The following is a 17,237-nucleotide window of genomic DNA, read 5'->3' on the forward strand; positions in this document are numbered from 1 at the left end:
TTATTTTGGATAGTATAATTGTGTATTATAATGATCATAGCCATAATCCATTATAATAATTTCACTATGCATCATACTTATATTGCCTTATAGTGTGATAGTATTTCACTGTAATGGTCATTGGGTGTTTTAAGTAAGGTAAAGAAATATTAAATAAATACACAAAGGCTTTCTGCCTACATCCTCAGATATTACTTCAATTAAAGCACACATTGACCACATAAAGTCACGTTTAATCACACTATAACACACAATAGCAGCCCTATATTCTGGGGGGGACAAGATAGTTATTGTAGCCCATGGGGATATGATCAGCTAGGATTTAGGTGTTATAACGGTAACTTTAACGTAAGTGTTGTCATCGTTAAACTTTGCTGTGATGCAATTGTAAGCTGTAAGATTTACACACAGCAATACAGGTTAGGACTGTTAGGGGACTTTAAGCAGGTTTAATCTGGTCATTCATTGAAAGATATTGAAGCAAATGAGATAATCACACTTATTGAACACTTGAGAAAACCTGACAAACATTTGTTTTCTCTACAGAGCTGTTTGGCAACATCACTGATCACTGAGTTGAGGTTGGATGTGAAACTGGACTTTGCACACTAAAGGAAATGGCAGAGAAAACAGTCAAGGTGTTGCGTTGTGAACATCGGGAGGAAGCTAAGCTGTTCTGTGAGGAAGAACAGAGAGCTGTGTGTCATTTCTGTGACTTCCCTCACCACCGTGGTCACAAGCTGCTTCCTATTGGACAAGCAGTCAATAACCTGAAGGACCAACTGAAGCCTGACCTCAAGTCTCTACAGGACAAGAGGAACAAATACAAAGAGTTTGAACAGAAATACAACGACGTGGTTCAACACAACAAGAAGCAGGTGGTGACCACAGAGAAGCAGATCAGAGCAGAGATTGAAAAGATGCACCAGTTCCTGAGAGAGGAAGAGAAGACCAGACTGGCTGCTCTGAGGAAGGAAGAGAAGCAGAAGGGGGAGATTGTCAGAAGAGAGATGATGATCATTTATTATCAGATCTCCTCTCTCTCAGACAGCATCTCTGCTGTAGAAAAAGAGCTGCAGAAACCCAGTGTGTCATTTCTCAGCAGTTATAAACGTATTCAGACCAATGCCAGAGTCCAGTGTACACTGTTAAAACCACAGCTGGTCTCTGGAGCGCAGATAGATGTGGCCAAACACCTGGAACACCTGACCTTCAGAGTGTGGGAGAAGATGAAGGAGAAGGTCAAGTTCACTCCTGTCATTCTGGACCCAAACACAGCAAACCCCTGGCTCTGTCTGTCTGAAGACTTGACCAGTGTGAGACGTGCAGGCACAGTGCAGCAGCTTCCTGACAACCCAGAGAGGAACGCTAAGGGTGTTCTGGGTTCAGAGGGCTTCAGTTCAGGAAAACACAGCTGGGAGGTTGAGGTTGGAGACCATCCCAACTGGACTATAGGTTTGGCTAAAGAGTCTGTTGACAGGAAGGGAAAGATACCCAGAGTCTCACCAAAATATGGATTCTGGTGTTTATGGCAGCAAAGTGGGCTATACACTGATGGGGATGGAAAACCCCTCACAATGAAGAGAAATCCTCAGAGGATCAGAGTCCAGCTGGACTATGCCGGGGGTGAGGTGTCCTTCTACAACCCTGAAGACATGACTCACATCTACACTTGTAAAGGCACTTTCACTGAGAAACTCTACCCTTATTTTAATGTTGGAGAGGCTGGTGAAGCTAAAACCATTGATATCAAAATCCTTCAAGCTGAGACATTTCTCTCTCAGAAGTATAACCAGCTCTGGACAACGCGGCCAGCTGCCCACCCAATTGTTCCCTTTCTCCGCTGGTGAAAGGCAGACCGAAAATAATAATAATTAAAGCTGCAGCATTGACCGGGCCCTCGTGCAGCTGTGCACGTTAGGGGCAAATATCGACCAGTCAGAACTGGGTAACTCTAATGAAGGAATTTTCAACCGAGTCCAGTGAAACGACTGAAGACTCTTTACGACAAACTGTTGAAAAGTTATGGGAAATTATGACATATCAACAAATCAGACTCCAAACATGGACAAAGACTTTAAATCGAATCAAGTGACGAGACTCATGACTCTCTATACGACAAACTGTTCTAAAGTTATGGCAAATCAAACTAACATATCGACTAATCAGAAAAGAGGAGGCTGGGATAAGTTACACCAATGAAGGACAAGGACCCTGAACCAAGTCAAATGACACCACCTACAAGTCTGAACAACAAACCGTTGAGAAGATATAGCAAAAAATCTGAACTATCAAATATCAACCAATCAGAAGAGGGGGCAGGGCTACATTACAGCAAATGAAGGAAAACTGAACCAAGTCAAATGACACCACCAACAAGTTTGTACGACAAACCATTTAAGAATTATAGGAAGATTTCGGAAGAATCAAATAACGACCGATCAGAAGAGGGGGGTTTATCTAAGTTACACAAATGAAGGACAATGACTCTGAACCAAGTCAAATGCCACCACCCACAAGAGTTATATTTAAAAAAAAAAGGAACTATGAGGGGGCACTTCCTTGGCAAAGGAAGTTTGATGCTTTGCCACGGTCACCCCGTTTTACGAAAACTCACGATTTTGATTAATTGTCATCGTTAAGTTGTCTTGTGTATGCCGAGTGAATATGAGGTGAATCTGATTATCCCCCTAGAAGGAGTTTGTTAAAGTATGACCGGTGAAAATGGCATAAAATTTGCCAAAACACCACATTAAATTAAAAATGTCTTCTTGACTTCTTGTTTGGTTTTGGTCATTGCGCCAAGAGACATTTTTGTAAGTCGGGACATGATACAGGTGTGTACCGATTTTCATACATGTAGGTGAAACCGTATAGTGGGGCTTCAATGTTGACCCCTCACAATAAAGAGAAATTGATTAAAGAGATATTTCACTTAAAAAACAATAAAAAAAAACTTTTGGTAATTGTATCATCTAATCAGGCTTTTATGAACACCCTGAACAGTTTTTAATTTGATTGATTCAATATTTAGATATTTGATGTAAATGTTACCAGGCCCTCCTCCTCCAGGGCTTCTCCCCATACACACCCATTGTAACTTCAAACTCCATTTTAACCATGATAGATTCATTAAAAACACAAATTATTTGTTCAGATTTTTCGATAACCTTTTCCATTTTTAACATTTCCATAAAATAGCTGAATATTGAATCAAGCAAATTTAAATCTGTTCAGAGTGTTCATAAAAGCCTGATTAGATGATAACATTTCCAAAAGTTCTTTTGAAAGTGAAATATACCTTTAATTGCTCTTGACTGGGGTGGGCAATTCACGCCTCAACAACACCTCAGCAGGCAACACAAACAAAAAAGTTATGTCTCCTAGCATATGATACAGATTTAACTTAATGTTTGAACTACTAGGCCTATTTAACTTAACCTCGCCTCACCAGGCTTTCTGGGAGAAAGCCTGGTATTTGTTTACTAAACAGGTTGGTTGATCCAGTCTAGACCGGATGACATCCTACATTTTGTATTCAAAACGGACTACATTTTGGCCGGAACTACCGACCGGAATCAGTTTTAACCCGCATGCGCAAAACTGGGTTAAAACTGATTCCGGTCGGTAGTTCCGGCCAAAATGTAGTCCGTTTTGAATACAAAATGACGTAGGATGTCATTCGCTCCCGACTGGATCAAAAGCCCTGTACTTGTATTACGGTGCAATAACTATTTCAAAATAGACATAGGCCTATCTGCCCGTGTTGGGGGTAGGAGAAGGGGGGGGGGGGGGGGGGGGGGGTTGAGGAGTTTTTGCCATGCAGTGAGTGAACGCAACCTTAGTTGCAGACTACAGACTATGCAGCCCACGAGTTACAATTCAAGAGAAATACCCACTGTTTTAATTGAATTGAACCAATAGTTTAATGAATAATTATGGCAAGATACATTAAGAACGAATTGGTATTCAATACAGTAATGCAGATGTAACTGTACAATGAACACTAACAACAGCATTTGGTTTCATGTTTCATGTACAGTACACATTGTTGAGATTTGTAGTTCCTCCTTTGTTATTATCACTGTAAAAACTGTAAAACCTTTCTTCGCTGATGCGCCGTCCTATATCCTAGAGTCCAGTTATGAGACGTTACACAGGAGCACCAGTTCAGCTATTAAACTCAGCATTGTTTAATGATTACACGGGAGTATTTCCCAAATCATGAATATATGAACAGCAAATGCATAAAGGTAACACAGAATACAAGCCTCTATTTTGCGATGTTTTAAGTCGCTCCACGACAGGCAGGAATCAGTATCCAGCCAAAACAAGCTTGGCTGCACACCGGAGAATTCTGAGGAGTTCCTTCTCTAACCAGTCTATATATCATTTCAGTCCAGCATGTCTGCTGGAGCGGCCCTTCATTCTCTGATTGGCCAGTAGTGCTCAGCGCACACTCTAAAGAGATAGGGTTGTTTGAAGCTTAAAGGAATAGTTCACACATTTTTACACATTAATCCCTCCTTGATCACTCTTAGTGATCACCCAGTTTAAAATGTTGAACACAGTTTTATCATGTCGTGTAACATGCTGAGTATTGAATAATAACATTGTTTTGCTAAATCTTAGGTAATCATTTGGGTTGGTCCCACAGATTCCTTTACAAGCTTTACAGAATAAAATTTGCATCTAAATGTGTAACATTGAATATATTTTTCTTCGTTGCATCTTCAGCGAGACAGCCAGGTCACGTGCTGGTCCCTAGATTGGATTCCGTACCCCAATATTCCAAAATATCACCCATTGCCACTTTAATATTTTACATGGCATTGAGACAAAATAAATAAGCGTTCCCTTCCAGAGAACACAGCTAGCCCCATCTCCCTCCTTGTATCCTCCACACCAGGACTTGGTGTGTGTGTGTGTGTGTGTGTGTGTGTGTGTGTGTGTGTGTGTGTGTGTGTGTGTGTGTGTGTGTGTGTGTGTGTGTGTGTGTGTGTGTGTGTGTGTGTGTGTGTGTGTGTGTGTGTGTGTGTGAGCTCCATGTGCAAAGGGGACTGCACATTGTGTATTGCCCCTCCTTGATCAGAGATAACATGTATAAGTCTAGAGAGTGTTTGAGCCATTGTTTTGTTCAGCGGAATCTTTAGGTGCTATTACTATGATAGGGGTGACAAAATGTGATGTGATGAGTGAGGAGTGTCACTATGTTAAAAACTAAGGCAATAGACTGTGAACTTGAACTCTTTTAACCCCCATGTCCTCTCTATGGTCCTCTATATATTCGGGACTACAAACTCCAGCTGGACTGTAATACTTAACAAAAACAAAACCACAAAATATGGACAGAGGAACAACAAGGCTGTATTATCTACTAATATAACGAGAAAGTAGGGAGTAAAAGATTACAGGAAGGCAAAAAGTTTAACCCCCCCTTTTATGACTCACATAAAAGCGAATAACAAGACTTGTTATTCTTTACCCCAATTAAAATATTCATAGCTGGGGAATATTGTATCTTTATACCTCCCTCCTTGACATGCCAGTAATGGCATGGCACATGTATAAATATATTACTTCGTTTAACTCATAGAGCACATAGTTTTGTTTACCCCATCATCGAATAACTAACAAAGTACAGGGAGACACCGCACCATGGGTGAACCTATTGACAGGGTCACGAATGCACCTGTCAATAACAACATTATCAATTATTGTCCTCAATGTGAAAACAGCACAAATCCAAGTTAACTATAGGCAACCGACACAATGTTGTACCACAAACCTGCATGGGACCCTTCAGGATTTAGCCGTAAGCTGGAGGGCTTTTTTATGATTATACCTGTAGGGCCGTTGTATTCTCTGAGAGACCCACCGCACACCCACACAACCAAGGCGTATATTCCTTATCAAATTGCACTGAAGTTCTTTAATTTAGCCTGTACACTTGAGTCCTTATAATCACGGCCTAAGCCATCAGAGCGTACGTTACGCCTCAAGCAGTTGTTGGGACATTTTTGGCTCCCAGAAAGAAGAATGGCACGGTGACCAATGCTGACCATGGCCAGACAACAGCAAACCTCACCAGCTTTTTTTCCTGCACAACCAGAACAACGGCAGCACCAAACAGCCTGATAAATTGAATAATAGTTGGCTGCCAAGTGAAACTACAATTTGTACTGTTACACTTAGGACAAAAATAAAAATAAGATCTTTTAAAATAACCCAACATGGTGTGTGTGCCTACGTAATCCTTCAGATCTGTCCATAAATAACTGACTACAACCAGAATTAAATAAATGACTGCAACTAGAATTATCCCAGAGGTAGGCAACCTTAGAGCATTTCATTACAGTTCCGGAATTGTTTTCTGAAAAACAAAAAATAATAAGTAACATAACTTACAGGAAATGGGTGTTCTCACATGCCCTCATTGGCAGCAACAATACAAGTTTAAAAGACATTTTCCCTAGACCCATTGTAGTGGCAAGCAGAACAGTAACGACCAGTGTTGCCAGATTTTGCGAGAGAAATAAGCAACAAGGTGTTCACAAATACACTTGAAAGTGATCTTATACGTATAACGGGAAAAAAAAAAAATCTTTGAGGTGTCAATAGAGGAATCGGAAATACTAATTAAAAGAACACTATAACGTAACACTGGCATGGCAATGTTCTATATATATATATATATTCTTAAGGTAGCCGAAAACGTGCAAGCACTTACTCAAAACAACTTATGTTACAATATGTACAACAAATACTCATGAGACACAGAGGTCACACCCGGCTTGAAAGGTCCATAAAATAAATGGGATACATAGATGCATGCTAAACTCAGGAAGAAACACCATTTGGCCATGCATACATCAGGAGGAGAGCGCCATTTCTCACTCTTTCTTACTTATAGAACAGCGTATACCAAACTACCGCACTTAAAACTAGCAGATCATATAAATGTCTCAATTCATTACGTTGCCCATCAGGACTATAGTATATTGACCCTCCTTGACAAACAAGTAAAATAAAACAATAAAAAAAACAATAAAAAAAAAACACCCCCTCCAACTGTGGTTCATGACATTTCAGTTATATATAAAATAAATGTCGCCATTCAAACATCTTATTTTTCATCAGTATTGCTCATGTAACCTGGTGTGGTTCGGCTTATCCATTATAATTATAAAATCTAAATGATTTATCACACATTTTCCACCGCGGATCACTTCCTCAGTTAGCCTACTCAAAGCAGTCATTCTTCCAGAGGACTGGAGATGAGATTTATGGCTCTTTGAAGTGAGCCGGACCTCTGGGATCCGTTCCTTTCAAAGAGCCGTTCAAAAGACACTCTCATTTTAGTTATTTAGTTACTTTAGTTATTCACCCCTACATTGCAATAAAAGAATGTTTGTACTTTTTCCACTTACTCATTAGAAAAGAGTGGCCCCCTATGCTGCGAACCAGATCCCAGATCCCATCACTCGCAAAGAGCCTTTCTAAAGACTCAACTTGTCCGCGAACGTCCCATCTCCAAGGAGGACCTGGTGAAAATTTACCGGGGGCACAGAATGTCAATAAAACCCTGACCTCTGGCCGGGGACTGAGGAGGGAGTCGGGGAGATGGGTGGGTTATTGCTCCGAGTCTAATGATCATTATAACACTGTCCCGACATCAAAACATGAGAGATTTTTTACTATGGGGTGTCATTAAAACTTTGTTAACACGGCACATCTGAAAAAGAAAAAGATGGCCCTACTTTTTCAACTAGGTTACAGACACCCTCCTTTATAAAATTCAATGAACTCAAATTATCAACTGGGTTACAAAAACAAACAAACAACAACAACAACAAAAAAAATAAAACAATAATAATAATAATAAAACTTAAAACTATAACAGAAATATCATGTCATTGTCATTAGCAGATATATGCATATACTGTAGTTGTAATCATCATAGGGAGAGAGAGCTTTTGCAACATCTACAGGGGGGGGGGGGGGGGGGGGGGGGTCATATAGCCTAAGAGTGGGCATTTTTACCATGTTCCCTCCACTGTCCGATGCTGATTAAATGACACAAGCTGAAAAGTTGGGAGACAGCAAACCCATGGATAACTGGCCACTTAAGTTGAATAACTTCTACACAACGGTTAGGGCTCATAAATACACAAATAAAATGAAACAAAATACAACAATACAACAATTGCCAAACAAAAACAAAACAACGTAGTCAGATGGTCCAACCAGGCATGTGTACGTAACTTACACATTTCAAACACACAGGACATTTCACTATAATAAGCCCTTGGCTTCTACACGTCTTCTTTTTTTTTCTTTTTTTTTTCTTTTCTTTTTTAGATAGATATCCATTCACATTTGTTATGTTGTTGATGATGTACTGACATATTATCTTGTTTATTATTGCGACGTTATCTGCTTATTGTAAGTCGCTTTGGATTAAAAGCGTCTGCTAAATGCCTAAACTGTAAACTGTAAATTGTACACTCTTCTGCACCATAATAGTACATATAACCCCTCCGATTGCCCTGCCATGGACAAACACAAGTACATAGATGAAATAAAAATAACAATAAAACCTTGTATATGATAGTACGGAACCACAGTAAGCAACATAGGTATATAGCCCACAATACAGTACAGTCACTGCTGTGCCCAGTACTTGTCTTCATGGCAGTTGTAAGCGCCTCTCCCCTATTCTAACTTATCTGCCTGTACACTGTGGAATGCAGGGAGTAGGGACTACATGTGCGTGGGAACACAACAGGGAAGGAAAAAATTAAATAAAAATAAAAAGGTGATTGCCCTCAACAATACGGCTCTGTTTGCATCGTGGGATTCATATAACACTTGACTGACAATTAGATACAAACAGTACAGAAAAAGCATAGAATGTCACTAAATAACTCAATACAATACAGAATAATAAACTGGCATAAAGCCTTCAATCTAGGCTGGGGCCTTTACACGTTAAAAACTATATGTTGTTGAATCACATGAGTTATTTTTCATCATTATGGGGAATTATGGGGAATGACACTACACATAAGCTGAGCAAGTGGTTACAATGAGGGGGGGGGGGGGGGGGGAGAGGTCACTTATAGACGTACCACTACAAGGTTTTAAACCACATAAAGCTCATTGGCTTGTTTGCATTGGGGTCCCTTTGTACTTGATTAAAAAAAAAAAAAAAAAATTATAAAAATAAAATAGAACCGAGTATCAACAAGGGCACACTTTGCACGGCGCCAGGACCCGCAGTAATAAAAATGTTGTATTGTAACTTTTCTTTTTTTTCTCACACTAATTGTGTGTGGCTTTCCCCTCCTCCTGCAGCAAGTCTCTCAGTTTTATGATAAGGGGTGTCCCAAAACAAAATCAAACATGGCCCCAAATGGCCCTCTGACCAACAGAGCACTCAGGTATTCTAAGTGTGGGGCACACCTTGTTATCTATGAAGGGTAATGGGTGAGGTTTTTTCAAATAATCATCATTATTGCTGTCACTGCCGTCCTTATGCTAGGCAGTTACATAGATCATCATACTCCTCGCACCCGACACAGACGTACACACATCCTGACCATTCCTCACATACACAGACAAAGACAAACACACTTCCCACTAACTGACTAACAGCTGACAGTCATGTTACAATCTCTCATATACACACACTTTATCAATCAATTCCCAGTGATATATGTTGTGGCCTGCAGTCCCCAACACTATAACACCCTTCATTCAATCTATAAAGTATAACAGTCGTTATGCTGTTTGAAGTGTACTCAATCATGCATTAACACTACACATACAAGGTTTCGTTAGTGACAGGAGGAATGCAGAGGAATCTTCTCCTGCCCTCCTTCTCACACACATGCACTCTCCCACACAAACATTACTACTGAGTTTCGCTCACCCTCTCTCTCTCTCTCTCTCTCTCTCTCTCTCTCTCTCTCTCTCTCTCTCTCATGTTCTCTCTTTCTCTCTCTTTCTCTCTTTCTCTCTTTCTTTCTCTCTCTCTCTCTCTCTCTCTCTTTTTCTCTCTCTCTCTCTCTCTTCACTCACTCACTCAAACACAAATACACACTCTCTGTAGGCCTACACACACAAACATTTAACACTTAACAAGACTTTTGACAAACACATGTATTTTGTGTTCACCGATCTTCAAGATTCACATGTGAATTTCAGTTCAGATACCCAAAAAACCATTCTCAATCATTTTCAAAACGCAACAACACAACAGATCCGGTGGCATTTGACCTTGTTCTGGACAGCCGCATTCACACTGGTTTGGACTGCAGATTAACGCACCCTTTAGGCTATTGCCTTTCCCTTTCTATATTAAAAAACATTTCGTCACAGTCATGTCATAAGAGTATCCTGTTCTTCAAACGTATGTTTGTTTTCACCATAAGGGTGGTGACGTGGAAATCCTACATAATTTCCCGCCTTTACAACTAGAACGCAGCGGAATTGAAGACTCACAAAAAAATCTGTTCACTTTGCTTCAGATGCAATATAAAATGACACAAAAAGCTTATGTACAGCGCTATAACATTCACACATCAGCAAAGCAAAAAGATAGATTTCCCTGCCCCCCTCTCAGTTCATTATTAAATTACTAAAACTCTCCTTATCTCCTGCGCTCATTAAATGCCAAAGACCTTATCTCTTACCACAGCAATAACACAAAGAGGCCTCTATGCCCTTCTTGCCTGTCAGGGCCATACACCTACGGTACAGTCTACTAAAACAAACAAAAAAGAAAAATAATCACACCCAATGTGAAGCGAGCGGTGTTCGTGCTTGCATATCATCTTTAGACTTGGATTTAAGTCTAGGATGTACAGACTACAGGAAAAAGGCTACAGACATACGCACAGCCTCTTATAGGAGCGGTTTGCACCACTCAAAAATACCAAATTCACTTCATAACGGTTACAAACTTTACATGATGGTCTTGCCTTCAGTTTGCCCTTATGGTCACTGCCCAAAAAGGTTGACCTTACTCAGCAGCAGTACATAGACATAGTTATAGTTCTCCTGTTGTACTCTACAAACTCCTGTTGTACTCTACAAACTCCTGTTGTACAATAGTTTAAATCGGGCCACGAACACCTGTCGTGACCCACCGTTTCACCGTCTCAAACGTAAAGAGCTAATCGAGCCAGAAACACCTGTTCTGACCCACTGTTGTCACATCTCAAACGTAAAGAGCTAAATCGAGCCAGAAACACCTGTTCTGACCCACCGTTGTCACATCTCAAACGTAAAGAGCTAAATCGAACCAGAAACACCTGTTCTGACCCACCGTTGTCACATCTCAAACGTAAAGAGCTAAATCGAGCCAGAAACACCTGTTCTGACCCACCGTTGTCACATCTCAAACGTAAAGAGCTAAATCGAGCCAGAAACACCTGTTCTGACCCACCGTTGTCACATCTCAAACGTAAAGAGCTAAATCGAGCCAGAAACACCTGTTCTGACCCACCGTTGTCACATCTCAAACGTAAAGAGCTAAAACAATATATTATTGATACAGGAAGATTAAATGCCTTAGGTTTGCACAGAAGTTATTCAAATGCTGTAAAATAAAATCTATACCACACCTTGTCTAAGCATTTAACTCAAATTTGACCTTTATCTCAGACTTCACCAGGCAAATCTACACCCTACGAACTCAAAGCATTACTGGTAAATGTGCTCTCAAACTTCACTATCCAAATCCACACAAGAAATCAGATGCTGTTCATAATTCATGTCATTATCTTTACACTTTAATAATAACACTATCATGACCTAAATTTGGTATAATGCAGTTTTCGTACAATACTTTACATGGTACAATTAACTATATAAGCATATAACATGCATTTTTTTAGGGATCCCTAAATTGTACCATCAAATATTGCTAAAAACCTGCGTGTGGGTCCCCAATGGACCGAAAGTCTCCTGGACTGGACGCCTGGACTCCGAACAGGATAGACGTCGAGGGTCACCAGCTGATGCGCCGTCCTTATATCCTAGAGTCCAGTTATGAGACGTTACACAGGAGCACCAGTTCAGCTATTAAACTCAGCATTGTTTAATGATTACACGGGAGTATTTCCCAAATCATGAATATATGAACAGCAAATGCATAAAGGTAACACAGAATACAAGCCTCTATTTTGCGATGTTTTAAGTCGCTCCACGACAGGCAGGAATCAGTATCCAGCCAAAACAAGCTTGGCTGCACACCGGAGAATTCTGAGGAGTTCCTTCTCTAACCAGTCTATATATCATTTCAGTCCAGCATGTCTGCTGGAGCGGCCCTTCATTCTCTGATTGGCCAGTAGTGCTCAGCGCACACTCTAAAGAGATAGGGTTGTTTGAAGCTTAAAGGAATAGTTCACACATTTTTACACATTATCACCCATAACTGGGTGTGCATGCACCTCAACTGGCTGCGTGTAGAGCAGAGGTAGGCAGGGGCGTCACACCAGATTCTGGGCCCTGGGTACAAGGATTCACAGCGGGCCCCCCATGAATGTTAACTATTGAAAAATAGCAGATATACAAGCTCACAGCGCGGCACCGAGTGCCGCGCTGTGAGCTTGTAGATCTGCTATTTTTGAAAAATCGTGAAAATGTGTGCAAGAAACCTATGTCAAGGACCCCCAAGATGATATGTATTTGGCCACGGACTCCGGATCTACAAGCTTGCAGCGCGACACTCGGTGCCGCGCTGTGAGCTTGTATATCTGCTATTTTTCAATAGATAAAGTTACTAGGGCCCCTCCACCTTGGGCCCCAGTAACTCAGTCCCACTTTCCTACCCCTTGTGACGCCCCTTGGGGTAGGCAACCTTAGGCACGGGTTCCAACATTGGCACAGAGAGAGAGGATTTACATTTTAAAATCAAATCTTGTTTTAAACGTGGTCAATTACATTAAGTCACCCAATTTTCAGCAAATTACATCCTGCACATAATTCTACATTCATTAACATTCTAAACTTGTCCTGGGGAGGGAGTCGGGGAGATAGGTGGATTATTGCTTTAATGATCATTATAATAACGATGTCCTGCAAATCAAAATATGTAAGAATGTTGATGGGGTGTCATTAAAATGAATGTTGACACGCCGAATATCTAGAATCTAGGCCCTTCATTTCAAAAAGGTTGCTGGTCCCTGGTGTAGAGTGTTGCGTCCACATTATGGGACTGAACACTGTAAATCATTTAGGCTAAAACACCATTATGAAATAAATAATATTATGTAATAATAAAAAGAAAAAGAAAACTTGGCCTCTGTTTTTTAACTTCACATACATAATAGGCGATAAGTTGTTTATCATTAAATAAATAATAATACTATTAATATTTGCAGATGAAAACAATTCAAATGTTTGTTGCGGTGCGACCATCAGAATAATCACAAATCCAACCCCCACTCTTATCCAGTGTAATGCAGGAGGACAGATTATTTGGGTAAACATACTGTACTGTACCTACAAATAATTCTGAGCTACTTTTCTCTGTCCGGTGGAATATAACATTTTCTGCCCAAAAAGTGGTTTGTAGACGAAAGGTTGGGGTGTGAGAGTCTTCAACTAGGCTTTCAACACCTTAAAACCACCTTTGTTTCTGTGAATAGCGAACGTATGTGGTTTATTTGTACTGAGGTGTATAGCTACTTGTCATCATGTGGTGTGTCTTGCTTGGGAAATTCAACCTGGCGGCTCAAACAACTGGTGTCCTGGCAAGACCAGACATCCCAACTTGGAGATCAGCATTTCCGGGAGGTCCCCTGTAGAAGTGCGTGCAGCGCGCGTGCACCTGCTCTTTTTTCTCGGATTTTACTAATTTTTCTACGGTTAAAAAAGGTTAACAACTGATAAAAACGGTTCTGCACGGCGGCGGAACCATTTTAGGCTTAATATAATTGGGTTAATGTATAGCATGATGTATTTCTTACCCATTTGGGAGAAAGTTCTGACACTCTCACAGTGAGACACACACAACAGGCTGCCGTGTGTCGCACAGGCTGACGCACCGCAGCTATATGTCCAGTTGTATGTCCAGCGAAAAATAACTGACAGTTGTAAAGTACTGTTATTTTATTCATATTAAGCAGCTGTCAAAACCTGTCTGTTTACTGTTATGAGCTATCCTTCGCGCTTATTGAGAATCCACTCTCTGCATCTGAGACCAGTGGTTGGTCACTTTTAGACCGCCTCATCTCCCACAGCGAATGACAAATCATTCATTTGTCAGATTAACAGTTCAACGACGAATGAGAACACATTTATTTGCATCGCGGGTCGCAGATCCGGTTCTAGACCGGATCCAGCCGTTTATGGCAGGCATTTGCGGGAGCGGCCAGGATTTCCGGGAGGTTCAGTGCCACTCGCGGGTGTCTGGGAGGAGACGCTGATTTCCGGGAGACTCCCGCAACATCCGGGAGACTTGGGACGTCTGCAAGACTCAAGCACATGTGGAAAGACAAAAACATCAGTCTGTCATAAAAGGTGAGAGACTATTGCACTCACTTTTCAGCTCAATCTTTCTATATGCTTGCAAAACTTACAGCATAGTATTTAATCCATTCCCCAATAGACTCACCAAAAGGCCCTTTTAGAAATGTCAGCCCCTGCCTCTCTAACATTCTCTGCACATCCCTGGCCATGTGGGATCTATAGGAACACAGGTTATTTATTTATTTTCCATTCCCTGAAAAGAATATACAAGGTTTCCACCTGACAGTTATGATATCTACCTTTGGGGTATTTTGTATTTACAAGCATATTGATGTTACTGTATTGTTGTCCCCAGATGGCATTCACATGTTGTTCATTAATTTGAGCCTGTTTTGAAACACATCCCCAGTGACTCATCCCCTCGTTAAGATGTGAAAATTCATTATCTTCCAACATTGCACCTGTTGAGCCGGTATATTGCATCAGCCCTGGGCCAGATGTCATCAGTGGTAAAACAAATAACACAGCATGTTTCATGTTGTACCTTTAAAGGACAACTTTAGGACAACTTTTAGATTGTAATTAGAGAAAAGAAAAGATGAGTGTTAAAATGTTTTCATTTACTGCTTTCTATCGTTTTAGCGATTTTAATGATTATGATTTCAGTGGGTGGTGGCATGCTTGCAAGTGGCTAAATAATGTATGCTGTCTTTTTAGACACAATACGCCCATTCCCAAGATGCACCGCAAGTAGCTAGTGTTACTGTAAATAGTAATGAAGAAATGGCTAGCTTATTGTGTCTGAGAATACATATTTAGCCACATACTGTAGTATTCATGCCCCCACCCACTGAAATCAAAATCATTAAAATCTCTAATTAAAAAAAATATATAAAATAAAAAAGTCCTTTAACCCATTAAGACCTGAGGCAGATTCTACAAATGTCTTCCGAAAAAAACTATGTTGCTAAATATCATTGGTTCTCAAAGTCAAAGTTAATGTATTTAGATATTCTATTGTTTAGGTCGGACAAGTACTATGGTCTGGTTTCCCTGTTAGGGCAACCACAAATACAGAAACATACTTAAAGGAGTAGTTCACCAGCCAAATGATTTTTTCTTCTATCGATTACTCACCTCATGAAGACTTGAGTTCAATATATTTTTTGTCGCATTCCTAAGACAATAATTTGATTATAATAAATGTACCGCAATTGATTCCAGATGGAGACCCAAATGCATTTGGGTCCCCATCCGGAATCAATGGGCCTACAAAGAGTCTCCTCAAATGATTGGCTTAGAAATGTGATAAAAACTAAAAAATATTATTGTAGTCAAGTCTCCATGGGGTGAGTAATCAATATAAAAATGTTCATTTTGGGGATGAACTACAGTACCCCTTTAATAACATACCATACTTAACTCATTGTATGTCCACGTGGTGCCAACGCGCCAATCTCTTTGATGTTTATGTGTGCCCACGACGCGTTTGACGCGTTGTACAGTAAACTATACTGTACTGTAGCTACTGCACTTGGCTACCGCGGTGATGAAACAAACTCCATTTCCCAACATGCAGCGCGCAATTACGTCACCCGGACGTGCTGTCTGCCTCGTTGACTTCCTGTTTATCGGCTGCACAAAAATGCAGTTTTCTCCTAATCTAGCTTTTAAATCACTTTCATTTCAAAACAGCAGCCTCTTCTACCTGCCGTAACACAAACACTGTGGCTAGAAATGATAAAAAACGGTCCTGACTGAAAGAAAAGATTTTCGCGAAATAAACAGGACATACTCGGATTACATTTACTCGGATTACTTTTCTCGCCATTACTTCGAAGGTAGGTAAAATGGCGGGTTACCATGGGCACCAGCAAATTAAAACGTCAAAAATTCTGGGCACCCAGTGTGTTAAGAATGCCTAGTTTACTATATATATATTTTTTTACATATATATATATATATTTTGTTGGGGCTTTTTTGGCTTTATTTATAGATTTACAGTAGTGACAGAGGTAACAGAGAGAGAGAGAGAGAGAGAGAGAGAGAGAGAGACATGCAGAAAAGATTGTCCGGAACGGGACTCAAACACACAGCACGCTGCCAAGACACACAACAGCCAAGGTATACCCAGAACGCTGGACCACGGCCCAGCTAGGCCACATCTACAGCTTCAAACAACTCATATACTGTATGCTGCATTATACCATAATACCGTTTGTAACCACTTACACCCTTTAGACTTCGTTTACAGGCATGCTTTCCAGCTATTTTGGATGCTGGGATGGTTAATAGTGGTTAATAATAATAATACAAAAACCTGTGTTGTGTAATCACATTAGTATTACACATTTCCAATTGTGCGCGGTTAAAATAGCCTCTCATTTTGAAAGCCTCGCAGTTTTAGTAGGACTCACGATTTCTATTGAAGCCATTTGACGCTTAAAAAACATATAAGCAAATGCAACAAAATTAAATATGAACAAGCTTCATATTTACCATAAAAAGACCATGCACTTTTGACTTACACAATGTAGACACTTTGAAAGGGCATTCGCCTTTGACCTCCTCTCGAGTTTGGGCACAGGGCCCATAGTCACTCTTAGGCTTGCCAACTATCTGAACATGTAATAATAATAATCATTATTGTCCCCGGAGGGAAATTTGTCTTCACAGTCTGTTCAAACAAGAAACAACATGTAACACATAGCCAAAAAGACAACACAACATATCACATAGACAAGTCATCAGTACCC

At 40.4% G+C, this 17,237-nt stretch overlaps 1 protein-coding gene across 1 annotated transcript; it reads left to right on the top strand.

Annotated features, from left to right (window-relative positions):
* Window positions 1-617: 617 nt before the first annotated feature.
* Window positions 618-1,850, top strand: LOC308283173 (zinc-binding protein A33-like; the record flags this gene model as incomplete). The annotated part of the gene is made up of 1 exon (XM_080723551.1): window positions 618-1,850. One exon carries the CDS (start codon window positions 618-620, stop codon window positions 1,848-1,850), a length of 1,233 nt encoding a protein of 410 aa, XP_080579677.1.
* Between the last annotated feature and the right edge of the window lie 15,387 nt (window positions 1,851-17,237).

The sequence above is a fragment of the Nannobrachium achirus genome (assembly GCF_963921795.1).
Source record: "Nannobrachium achirus genome assembly, chromosome: 4".
NCBI classification, from domain to species: domain Eukaryota; kingdom Metazoa; phylum Chordata; class Actinopteri; order Myctophiformes; family Myctophidae; genus Nannobrachium; species Nannobrachium achirus.